A 13,900-nucleotide genomic window follows, 5' to 3' on the forward strand; every position below is an offset into this window, starting at 1 on the left:
TAAATTGAAAATTACGGGCCCCAGCGGATCCCCCTGCTGGCATCCTACACAGGATGAGAACTCGCGTTCCCGGAACATAAGTTTCGTGGGTGTACCGTAACACTGCCACAGGTAGCCATGGATCTCAGGAAGCTCACTCTCTATTTGAGAAAGGAGGGCACCTCGATCGACAGAATTGAAAGCATTAGCCATGCACATCAGTTTTGACAAGAATTTCGAAATTCTCACTTTCAATAAAATACCGAGTCGCGTGTACTGCCACCTCACAGCCGCCTTTGAGCCCAAACCCTGTGTAGGTTTAAATTTGTCCGTAAGGCGAGAGCGGAACTTACTGCAACAGATTTTTGACGTGAGGCGCCGTAACTGCAATCGGGCGGATGCCTCCATCCTTTTTCTTTAAGGTAAACATTTAATAAGGTTATCCTATCGAAACAAAGGAACAGTTTTCTAGTCTCTGTTCCAAATACGACAAGTTTTTTTTTTCTGTCAATAAATGTCGAGTTCCGAAATGAAGACGAAGTTAGAACGTATAAGAACCTCTTCCTTTTTTGAATGTCGGGTTCAAAATATCCGACGAACAAAAAGTACTTTTCCTAAAGCCTGACCAGGAATATATGATCATTGTCAAGAGGGCGCTATTATTCTCATTTATATGGCAACAGTTCAGTATAGTCTGAATAATGTGGATTGGCAACTCGTTTGACTTACATCTACTTTTATTCACCATAATCAAAATCAGAACCCATATTTATTTGGTACCTACACTTTTTTTTATAGTCGGTACTTCTTTTTTGCCGTTTCCGTTATGTAAAAGCCTTTATATGTGCAAATAAATGATTGATTATAAAATTCATGTATTTTCTTACGTATCACACATAGGTCAAAATGTTCTAATTGCATATTTGTTTTTATTTTTGGTTTGCATAAAACCTCAGGAGGTGCCTTCTCTCGTAATCCGCGTAATCGATGCCTCCAATTTACCTAGAAATTTATATAAATTTACATATATGTATTTAATTTAGTCGTAACATAGGTGTGACTACTATTTATTAGCCACTCCATCAGCTCAGCTCAGCTCTATAGTTGAAAAAATATTTCGTCTATCATGTTAATCCATTCTGGGAAGAGGCCTACATCCAAGATTGGATCACCAAAAAGGCCACCATGATGATGATGATGGTCATGTTACTAGGTATACATATATTCCGTAACCTTACTACATTGTGTTCTGCTACATTGGCAATTAACAAGGTTGACCGTCTCCAAAGCCCATAGTAAATATTTTTCAAACTCAAACTCATTTTTAGGGTTCCGTACCCAAAGCGTAAAAACGGGACCCTATTACTAAGACTCCGCTGTCCGTCTGTCTGTCTGTCACCAGGCTGTATCTCATGAACCGTGATAGCTAGACAGTTGAAATTTTCACAGATGATGTATTTTTGTTGCCGCTATAACAACAAATACTAAAAAGTACGGAACCCTCGGTGCGCGAGTCCGACTCGCACTTGGCCGGTTTTTTTTTGTTACTGTGTTTCCTCGCTTGTATAACATAACACTACAATAACTAAGTCGTAATAACCAGACTATAATGACATTTTGATTTGTTTACCTGTCAGCTCTGATGTTAATTTTGAATTGTTTCGTAGCGAAATGGTTTAATTTCCCGAATTGTTTTTTCCAGCAGTTTATATTATTAACAATGTTCCGCTCCTGACTATGTATAGTTTTGGCCATTTTTGTCATTTATTATTTAATATTCAACACTTAGCATTATTCAAGTAAACCGCCACAATGACACTGACAACATTTTTTTTTTACCAGGGGAAATCCGTTAGGGATCCCACCAGGCCCGGGATAAGCCGAGTGGGTATGTCCGACTCACACGGACTAAAACCCCTGGGGTGGTCCGACGGTCGCTTTTGGGCGGGGTTACGGGAACAACTTTGCAGACCTCCGAGACGACACTGACAACAGTGACAACCTATCATTAAAATTATTGCCAGTGTAAGAAATTAGTTCCAATGAAATTCCGCAACATGGCGCATGATCATATATTTCTGGTCAGGCTTTACATAAATATTTCCTAAACATTTCTTGTGCTTCTTATAAGTGCTAATTAAAAAGCAAGTCTTTCCGGTGAAATATTAAGAACAAGGTATTTACTGATTGTTTTGTTACAGATAGCAATTATTTGCTGGCGTGCGTACGCGACGATACAATACAGCTGATCGATTTGCGACAGAACACCATTGTCCGGACCTTCAGGTATGAAACGTTTCAACGATTATTCATATTTAGAGACCATTATATTTATTTATTTATTATTATTCGGAGATCCAACAGCTGTTAACATGTCTATAGGTTTTATAAATATTGATGTGTCTTACTCATATATTATACCTACAGTTGTTCTACGACGTGTAAAATATTTAAGAAATTAAGCAAATGTTACTTAAAATTATATTTTTAAGTAAAGTTCAAATACCGGCAAATAATATAAGTTAGAATAAATTTAAAAGTGGAATAAGTTTTTGGCAAAAATTTCATTTTTGAGACAAGCTTTTATCGCTGACTGTACTTTTCTTTCCATAGGCAACTAATACTTATCGAGACAATTCTAAAAACCCCAAACACAATTAGGTTGCGTTGTTTTATCACAGAGTTCCTATTATCACCTCCTGTCTCAATCATCAGGTCAGCTCAATGGTACCATAATATTGCATTGTCACCCGACTTACATATGTATGCAAATTTTCAACTTTATTAGAAACCGGCAAGTGGGTAAATTTAACTTGCAAGATTTGACCCTTACAAACATAGTTACATAATACATACATACTTACTTACATAGGTACTAGACTTATATTGACCGGGATATAGACCGTGATTACCTTTTGTATTATTGGTGAGCTCCCGATATTTCGACGCAGTTACATGCATCATGTTCACGGGTGACTGAAGATAGCGGTGGGTGTCAAAGTTGTGTAGACAGCGCTCGGTCTACCCTCATTCTTGCGCGTCGGCTGCGTTCGCTTTCAACGTTACCATCGGTCGCATTCACACTTGTTGGACTGGTCGCGTTCACACTCGTTGGTCTGTCCAAACACACTACACTCATAGGTACATTGCAAGTTAATAAAAAGCTTGAAAAAATTACTGCCTTGGCTGAGACTTGAACTCACTGCCTCTAGAAATAATATTATTGTTAGTAAATTTTATTTACCTATTTAATGGGAATCATTATCGCTCGTCTCATTCGTTTCTCGTTTCTTTCTTATTTTATTTCGTATATTTCACATAATTTCGTCACTCGTTCTTTATTCGTCTTGTTCGTTTTTACTCTCTCTTAAGATGGCTTATTCGTTTTTCGTCACGGTCTTCTTAGGCCTCAGTCGTTGTTTTCCTTCCTCGTTTTTCGTATCATTCGCAAGTTATGTCACATTCGTTTTTCGTCACTCTCTTTTTTGCTCTCATTGGCAATTCGTTCTCGTTCTTTTTTGGGTGCATTTGCTACCCGTCCCGTTCTCGGTCGTGCATTTTTCCGTAAAAGTCATTATTGTATTCGTTTTAGAGACGTTTCCAGGTAATATTATGTAGTAAATAGGTATTGAAAACGTTATTTGCAATAGTTTTTATGATACTTTAAGTATGTCTCATATGAAACAATAGTCACAAAAGTCACAAACAGCGATTGAGACGAACACAGAATGCGATCGAAAACAAACGAGACTAATTACGAATGTGTCCAGAACCGAACTTGTCAAATTATTTTCGGTAAAAACGTTAATGAGATAAAAAACGAAACCGACTAATAACGAATAAGACTAATGAAGACCATGACGAAAAAAGAATAACGTCAGATTATGAGAGACAAATTAAAGAATATTGTCAAAAAAGATAGTGACAATGAGCGAACAAGACGAGTAAAGAACGAGTGACGAATACAGAATGATACGAAATAAACGATAAATGAATGAGACGAGCGATGCTGATATCATTGAATGTTTATATAAGGTAAATCAGGGACAGGTAGTGATCAATACGATTTTTGACATTATCTTTATTAGACATGAATTTTAAGCTAGAACTTAGTTACTAAAAATGTTGTTGGTGAAATAGGGTACTGTTCTATCAAATGTAGGTACTCTTTAAAACCATAATATTTTACCTAATGTCTTCTTCGATCACAGTCACGAGGCGTTCAAGGTGGGGTGCGACTGGTCGCGGGCGGCGTTCGGGCCGGCGGGCCGGCTGCTGGCAGTGGGGGCGGCTGACGGCGCCGCCTACGTGTGGAACACACATTCGGGCAAGCTGGAAGCCACTCTAAAAGACCACTCGTAAGTACCCACTGCATGACACCTGGCTAAATAGCGTTCAAGGTGGGGTGCGACTAACCGCTTGTGGCGATCGATATATCGCATGCGACGAATCTCCTTAATGCACTTGTATACCTATGTTATTCACATCGTTCACTCAACGCGCCTGTTGAATTTGATAAGCCACTGTGAGAATGTGAGGTGATCCGATTACTCCAATCGAATATATTAAGTGATTCTCAATATGTAGAAAGCCTTTTATTTATTTAATTAATTAATTTAAAAATCTGCTTTAAAATTAATGTTGCTTATATGCGTTGGAGTATTAGTTACAAGTCACAAACATGATGATTACGAACCCAAAATTCGAAATTAAAGAACTACGTACTTACCTATAACTATCGGTGAAATTAAAAAGTTTTTCAATCAATTCAATAAGTCCGCCCTATAATCCTTATTCCTTATGAATCTTGCTTCGCCGTTTATACGGGCCACACTCGGTATACATAAATATGTATTAGGTAAGTATCATTAATAATCAGGCTAAAGTTAATAATCCAGCATTCGCATTTTCTCAGTACGTAACTCATCCGACGCTATAAGACTCCCTATGGTTATTAGCGTCATTCTCTCGAACATTAATCACTAGCGAAACATCACCCACCTTTAAGTTTTATAAGAAATAAATATGAAAATTGTACACAGTTTACGGCAATTTATTAAATTCAAGCATTGAACTGTTGTTCCGTAGGGCGCCGACATGATGTAGTGTTGATACCGGCCGGCATTACACTAAGTTTTACTAGCCCCACATTATTAAGGTTCAAGTTAGATCGGATGCGCGCATTTAGTTTTGCACTTGGGCCTGCACGCGACGTCAAGCCACGCTGGACCACTGCAGTGAATATTTTTCGTAGAAAGGCAAACATATTTATCCAAGTATTTATCCTCGTCTTAAGTGTCGTATGTAAATAAATACGCGTCATTATTCTCGACAAATAAAAAAGCCGACAAATGAGCAAATGCGTGTTAATATTCGACACAATGTATATTGTTAAGAAATAAAATAAAATAAATAAAATAAAATGAGCAGGGTCGTGTTTCATTTGCGCCAGCGCAGCCCGCGACCGCTCGTATTGGCCGCCTGCTCCCGACCTGACCCCAAGGCAATGAACTTGCAGTAGATAAATTTTTGACCTTGAATATAAAACTAGAATTGCCCTGCTCGTGACATCGTTTAGTTTCCCCGTAACATTTTGCATGGACAATTGAAATCGTGAGGTCAACATTGGCTCGGTCTGTCTCACCGTTGCAAATTTCTCTTTCCCATACCGTACAGAGAATATTCACCCGGTGCCAGCGAGCGCTGTGGCCTACTGGTAAGCTACCCCGATGACCTTTTCAACCCTGGCTGGTTGTCGAAATACGTACGTAACGACAATGATCATGCTACAACTAAGTTTGTTAAACAACTCATATCATGCTTCTAGCGTTGTCCGGTATTTTGCCACAGCTCACTTAGGGAGCCTGAGAGGCCTAGCGGGGAAGCGCTGGTGGCCTAACGGTGAGAGCGTACGACTTTCAATCCGGAGGTCGCGGGTACAAACCCCGGCTCGTACCAATGATTCTTTCGGAACTTATGTACGAAATATCATTTGATATTTACCAGTCGCTTTTCGGTGACGGGTTCTAGTTCCTCCTCTGGGTTGGAAGGTCAGATGGCAGTCACTTTCGTGAAAACTAGTGCCTACGTCAATTCTTAGGACTAGTTGTCAAGCGGACCCCAGGCTCCCATGAGCCGTGGCAAAATGCCGGGATAACGCGAGGATGATGATGATGATGTCAATTCTGGGAAGATCATGTGATGTGCCAAGTATTTATCCTATTGGAATCGTATTAGTTTTTGCAAATGTGCACACCTATGCTTCAGCTAAAGTTAAACCAAATGAGTGTGAGAGTAACGCTCCTGCTCCTGTCATATCAGATCAAAATCACATTAAACTGGAATTAGATAAACATGTAAAGGATGCAGCACTAGTCGTGTTGCAAATGTAAGCCGATCATGTGCACACATCCGCGCAGCATATCGAAATGTCACGATTAAACAGTTATTCCTAGGTCGTTTCCTTTTATTTTCACTTAGCACTGCTCTATTTGATAGTTACGGTTCTATTTAACTAAATACCTAAATAGATTTACTTGGGTATGTGGTCCGAAATCTTGTTAATTTAACAGTCACTTTACTAAACTATTTGTTAGCCAATATTATTTATAATTGAATTATTGATTACATACTTAAAATTGTCCATTATCGGAAACAGTCACAATGCCAGTAAACCGTTGTAATGTTTGCTTAACTCAATATTGAATTACCTAGTGTCTGCGTTTGCAATAGAATGAGCACGCATTATCTAATAAGTATGCGGTCCAGACACCATGGTGTACTTTAATCCATTTTATTTTATTATTTATTTTATTTTATTTTATTAATTTTAGGCACAGTAATTTCATACAAATTACAATAGAAAAAAAAACAAGAATCACATGGTTATCGTGGTAAATTTGTACATCGATAACAACCGTGCACAACATTCAAATGTACTCATCAACTTAACTAATTATTGTAAGACAGATTTAACTCTATGCTTAAATGTAACAAGACTGTAGTGGAAAATGTCGAAATCTTTGTTGATTTCGTTGTAGAGAGCGCACATTCGCGGTATCGGGCTACACTATAGCATAGATATATAATTTATCCGTGTAATCATTAATTAAGAATTTTGACCACTTAAATATTTTTTATTTATTTATTTACCGGGTTTTGGTAGAAGCGTCAGAAGCGCTGGCATGACTGCCGGCACCTCTGCGGCGACTACTCAGCAGACCTTGACGCGACATGTGTAGATAGACATGACATTACGAGATATCTACAAGCGATGTTTAGTAACTGCCAACAAGCGTTGACAGTTACTTTAAAAAGCTCGTATGTCGTAACTTTTGTGTCATTGCGGGCCGAATTATTTCGTATGTTTAATATTTTCATTGTATTTCTAAGCAAAATTTATCTCAATATACTTCTTAGGTCCTATTATGCTAACCGCCCTTTAAATATTCGCCTGTATTGAATTTACACACTATTTTTATTTCTATTTATGTCACTACGCTGTCGTTAAAATTTATGTAATTTCTTACGAAAAGTGTCCAATCATTCAGACCACGAACCATTAAAATATCCAACTTAAACTATCGTGAGACATATTTCAAAATATTTAGATCAGCACGACGTACAACCGCCGCAGACACTCGTGCCTGAGGAAGGATTCCCAAAGAATCCGAAACATGTCGCCAAAAGCGACTAAAAATAATAGTGAGTGAGACCGTACTGATCTAAATATTTTCATTAAAATATCGTTTAAAAACATTACGAAAGTATTTTAAAAAAATTGTAGGGTTAGATATACTCGTACACTGCTCGGCATACTAGATCCATAAACCACTGCGCGTATGTTTTCGTGTTTGATGGTCCTATTATTATTATTTAACGGTCATACATGCCCTCTGAGATTGTAGCGCTCTCAGGCGCAGGATGCTTTGTCCGCTCCGGACCCGCCGTACACTCGCCCGTGGACTTCATTCTTCAGTGAATCTGCGTAAATACACCGTATTGTTCGCATGGCTCGTGACGTCCACCAACTGCATGCCGAGATACGATCGGGCTAATTTGCGCACACATCTTGCGTTACAATGGTGTAAATAATTTCTCTCACACGGCTACAAAGAAACGCGGAAAACATTCCTCGGCGTATCTTTGCTCAGCAATTCTTGTTCTCAAATTTTAATGTTACTTACTTCAAACTTCAAGTTGCGTGCTCATTTTATCGCAAACGCGGACACTAATTCAATATTGAAGTAAACATTACAACGGTTTACTAGCATTGTGACTGTGTACCGTTGTTGCATAAACACTAGGTTTAATCTACTACGGTTAAAATCAATGAACAGAATCGTATCGACGTAAAGTGAGATGAGTAATAAAGATAGGATCCCCTGGTGCTCAGACCATTGTTTCCCTTTTGATAAACAGGTGGTTATCGGAGTAACCTAACTGTTTTAGTGGAGTTATCTAGTTAGCTCATTATAATAATTCATACGGTAGGTAAGTGTTATGTATACCCCGTAACGTTTCGTATATTTAATACTCTCCACAGACCAGGAGGCCAGTTCAAACTTACATTACATTATGATATCAACATTATTTCATTTTGTTATACGAACAACTATACTAGCGAAATACACGCGCGAATAATAATGAAATGACACAATTTAGATATCATTTGGATAATCAACACCTAATTTTGAAATAATGGCACTGGCTATGTATGAGCGCTAAGCATAATAGACAAGCTTAATAAAGCTCTGTGGTCTGTGTTCTGTTTCTTTCATTGTCACTGTTTGACATATTTCTTCACAAAAAAATATTCTGCAAAAGCAGTTGAAGCGATTGAATTAATGTTTTGTTTTAGAAAATGGTAATTCATTTCCTTGTAAATAATAATGCATAATTGTTTAAATTACACTACGATAAAACTCTATTGCCACTAAAATCAGTGTGTTCAGGTACCTGTTAATAAGTACTTAAGTTTCATACTCATTTTACCGTTTTGTTTTATGTGCGCTGTAAATTAAACGAAGCAATTAGTTAATTGCTTCGTTTAATTTACGGCTTTAACTAACTGAAGTGTCACATTCTTTTGTTGGTTTTAACTTATGTGTTCATTATTTATCGTAAAGGGTAACAATTGGACGCATTCTTTCAATAAGCTAATAAATGAGTATCAACCGGGGTCAAAAACAAATATGTACTTTCCAAGATAATATGCTCTTAAGACTACGTACTTATTTTTAGTTTTACGACTAGCCGTCGAGAATTGTACTTTCATCACAAACCACGGGTTTTTTGGTAAATTTTTAAATATTTTCTATGCAACTATAACGTAGTTTATATGTATGTACTAGCTGTTGCCCGCGACTTCGTACGCGTGGATTTGTATGTTGGTGGTTATATATTTTACATGAGCATAGAACATTATGCAGCAAAAGATATCGGTACGGACGGTTAATCATTTGTTATAGTGTTTAGATTTCAAACAGTCCCCTTTCGGCTTATCCTTTGTCTATTGTTAAATAAAACCGCACGTGCTACTTACTAGCATAAAAAAATGGTAGGGCCGTTTTAACCGGTTATTGAATTACCACTCTATGAAGATTGCAATAAGGTTTAAAATGAACTAATGGGAAAACATATTCTATAGCTGTGTGGTCTTTGCGGTTACTGAGTGCCGGCAAGTCGAACGCTACAGAACCAGTCTAAAATGTGTCATCGATATGCGTAACAAAGGCGCGTTATCGGAGAGCGCACTTACACTGGTTTTTTTAGCGTTGGACTAACCTGCGCTCAGGTGCCATTTAAAATTATGCACGAACCAGGTAAGGGACAGGGACGGATTCCGATTAAAACATTTTGATGGATTCATGACAAGTATGTATTTATTTAAGGCTTATTATTCACTGGGCAACTAAAATATTAGACCTTTCATTAGGCATAATATATAATATTATAATTTGGCCGTGCATTAATATTTTAAAGGCCAATAATTTATTAGCTCCAAATATAAGCATCATATTATTAAAAAAACTGGCATCAAATTCAAGCCACAAAAATAATAATTGGGATCTTGAAATGATAGTTTGGCAACTAAATAATAAATTGGCATCTATTATTGTAAAGCGTATGATTTTTAATATTTGTTGTCATATTAGTTGTTTACACCTAAGTAATCATAGTTGCCAAACGATCATTTCAAGATCCCAATTATTACTTTTGTGGCTTGAATTTGATGCCAGTTTTTTTTAATAATATGATGCTTATATTTGGAGCTAATAAATTATTGGCCTTTAAAATATTAATGCACGGCCAAATTATATTATTATATATTATGCCTAATGAAAGGTCTAATATTTTAGTTGCCCAGTGAATAATAAGCCTTAAATAAATACATACTTGTCATGAATCCATCAAAATGTTTTAATCGCAATCCGTCCCTGTCCCTTACCTGGTTCGTGCATAATTTTAAATGGCACCTGAGCGCAGGCTAGTCCAACGCTAAAAAAACCAGTGTAAGTGCGCTCTCCGATAACGCGCCTTTGTTACGCATATCGATGACACATTTTAGACTGGTTCTGTAGCGTTCGACTTGCCGGCACTCAGTAACCGCAAAGACCACACAGCTATAGAATATGTTTTCCCATTAGTTCATTTTAAACCTTATTGCAATCTTCATAGAGTGGTAATTCAATAACCGGTTAAAACGGCCCTACCATTTTTTTATGCTAGTAAGTAGCACGTGCGGTTTTATTTAACAATAGACAAAGGATAAGCCGAAAGGGGACTGTTTGAAATCTAAACACTATAATAATTATACAACGCATGAAATTTGTCTTTCACAAAGTACGAAGTTTCAAGCCCCTAACTGAAAAAAATTGTTCTTGACATAATCCCTCGGAACACTTAGATTTTCAAGACCACTATTTAAAAAAAAATTCGCTCCCGATGCAAACTTTGTTAATAAGTACAAACTTTTCAATCAGTTTTCGTCTATTTTAATAGAATGCCCTTTTACCAAGTTTCCTAGTGTTAGGTTACCACCGGGTTGATGATGAAAACTAATACTTGTACCAATATTTTAACTTTATTCGTTCGCTACCAACATAATAACAACCAATTTACAATAAATATTCTAAGACGTCTACACTGTAACTCGTCTGTACACGAACTGCCCCTTGTCACAGTGTACCCGCCTTTTAATAACAATTCAAGATGGCGGGAACCAGTGACAAGTAAGGGTCAACTGATACTCTTTTTTAATCTAATCGTAAAAGTAAAAATGATCAAAATATAAGCTATTAATAAATAATGATCCTTACAAACAGTGTTGCTAACAGACGGCCATTCTGATGTAGGAATGTCCCTATTCCGAATTCCGATTAATGCTCGGCCAATCTACAAAAGGCGTATGGCCTCGTACAATTATTTAGAATCTCTACAAAATTAAGGATTTAATTTCAATAAACACGTCTAACAAGACTAGTCTTCTAAAATGTAACTTTAATCTTATACATCATTAATAAGCAATAAGCATATAAAAATGAAACTAAAATAAAATAAGACTTTCTAGGACAATAGGAATTCACTAGGTATCACTTTTATAATCCAATCCATTATTTCAAAACTTGCACACTCATCGTCGTCCATTTATTTATACAATTTTTCAGCGTAGACGTCGATTCCATGCAAGTGTGCACGTCACCTTTAACGTGATCACACGCTCCTTCTTTGGTGGACGTCACCGTAGACGAGGTCACACACTCCTTCTCATGTGTCTAATTCACCGTAGACGAGATCATCTATACCTTCTTATGTGTACTCGTCACCGTAGACGTGATCACTCATACCTTCTTATGTGTACTCGTAATCGTAGACGAGATCACACGTTCCTTCTTATTTGTACACGTCACTGTAGACGAGAGCACTTATGCATTCTTATGTGTACTCGTCACCATAGACGAGATCTCACATTCCTTCTTATATATACGCGTCACGTCACCGTAGACGAGATCTCATACTCAAAACGCAACTTGAATCATCTGATCATGACCTGGCACAATCAATTGCTTTAAACCTTTAATGAAATCAAGACTATTGTAGAGATAATATTAGAAAGTTTCATGATAGTATAAAGGCTCTCTCCTTTTGTGAGTTTATTAGCTCGAACAACGCTCAGGAAGCGTTTAATATCCTCTGTGACTTATTGGGACTTCTTTTTGATCTGTGTTTTTCCATCATTAAATTATCATCCTCATCGACAAAAGGGGATTAAGTGATTATTTAAAGGTATCCGCCAGTCTTGTCACGTTAAACGACAGGTGCATTTCCAAAACAGAAATAATGATGATATTTCAGTACAAACATTCATTCTCATTTTGTCACTGATCACCGCATTACACGGCATATTTCAGAACAAACATTTTCTTTCATTTATTCACTGATCACCGAATTCACGGCATATTTCAGCATAAACATTCATTTTCGTATCATCACTGATCACCGAATTCACGGCATATTTCATTTCAGATATATTTTCTTGTTTAATCACTGATCACCGCAGTATACAGCATATTTCAGCGTAAACATTCATTTTCGTATCATCACTGATCACCGAATTCACGGCATATTTCAGCATAAACATTAATTTTCGTATCATCACTGATCACCGAATTCACGGCATATTTCAGTTTAGATATATTTCCTTGTTTAATCACTGATCACCGCAGTATACGGCATATTTCAGTATAAACATTCATTTTCGTATCATCACTGATCACCGAATTCACGGCATATTTCAGCATAAACATTCATTTTCGTATCATCACTGATCACCGAATTCACGGCATATTTCAGTTCAGATATATTTTCTTGCTTAATCACTGATCACCGCAGTATACGGCATATTTCAGTACCTAAATTGAATATAAATGTATTAAATATCAAACCAACATAAATACTACATATAATGCAGACTATGTTGCGCTTATTCTAATCATGTAAATATTATTAGTATTTTTTTTTTAGTTACACTTTATTTAATGATATAGGTCAGCAAGTTTGAGCTGGTCACGATTTTTTTTAACTATGTATTCACAAATCGCCAGAAGTTTGCGATAGCAAATGTATATCTTCTAATAATAATAAAGCAACCTGGAATAACATGTCCTCGCAGGTACCAAATAGAGATCAGACAACAAATATACCTTATTATTAAAAAAATTAATAGTAAGATCTATAATAATTATCAAGATGTATGTACTATCCTAAATAACCATTTCATCTATCAAATATTTTTAATAAGTTAACAACCAACTGTAAAGTGTAAGGCAGTACTTAATGTTGAATATTGTCCATATTACGATGTTCCTATTGTCAACAGCAGTTGAGCAATAGTAAACCCTTTGGTATTAACGAAATTTCAAGACTTCCTTTCAAATTATTATTGAATACTTAAGACTCGTGGTTTTATTTTATTGATTCATTTCATTTGTTGGTTTAGTAGTCATATCGATTTAAGCTTGTAATGGATTAATATTGCTACACGTTTCAGATATTTTCGTACATAAACGACATGGCTACCAAGTATTTTACCTAATTATTAAAGTCACATAGTCCACAATTTATTAGTCATTTAGTCATGTATTATATCATGTATTGTGCAATAACGTTTAATAATGAAAGTTTAACATAATAAGTCTTACACCTATATAAACAATGCATGGTTTTGATTTTATACACAACAAACTTCAACAAAGTGCAATGCTAGGACTCAATATAAATATAACATTGTACTACCAAAAACAAACACATCCATATACAAAAAGAGCACTTTTGTAACAGCTATTCGAGTATTCAATAACCTTCCAGCCGATATCAAGGCACTTGAAGGTAACCGATTCAGGGTAAGGTTGAAAAACTG

General features: G+C 36.6%; 1 protein-coding gene across 3 annotated transcripts in view; it reads left to right on the plus strand.

The window, feature by feature from the left end:
- Positions 1-13,900, plus strand: part of LOC134750903 (autophagy-related protein 16-1) — a 348,791-nt gene that overhangs the window by 285,007 nt on the left and 49,884 nt on the right. For all 3 annotated transcript variants that reach the window (XM_063686145.1, XM_063686162.1, XM_063686153.1), the window contains 2 exons: positions 2,181-2,265; positions 4,191-4,337. In XM_063686145.1, coding sequence (XP_063542215.1) covers positions 2,181-2,265; positions 4,191-4,337 — 232 coding nt within the window. The remainder of the gene's footprint in view (positions 1-2,180; positions 2,266-4,190; positions 4,338-13,900) is intronic.

Source organism: Cydia strobilella, chromosome 2, assembly GCF_947568885.1.
Source record: "Cydia strobilella chromosome 2, ilCydStro3.1, whole genome shotgun sequence".
Classification (NCBI taxonomy): domain Eukaryota; kingdom Metazoa; phylum Arthropoda; class Insecta; order Lepidoptera; family Tortricidae; genus Cydia; species Cydia strobilella.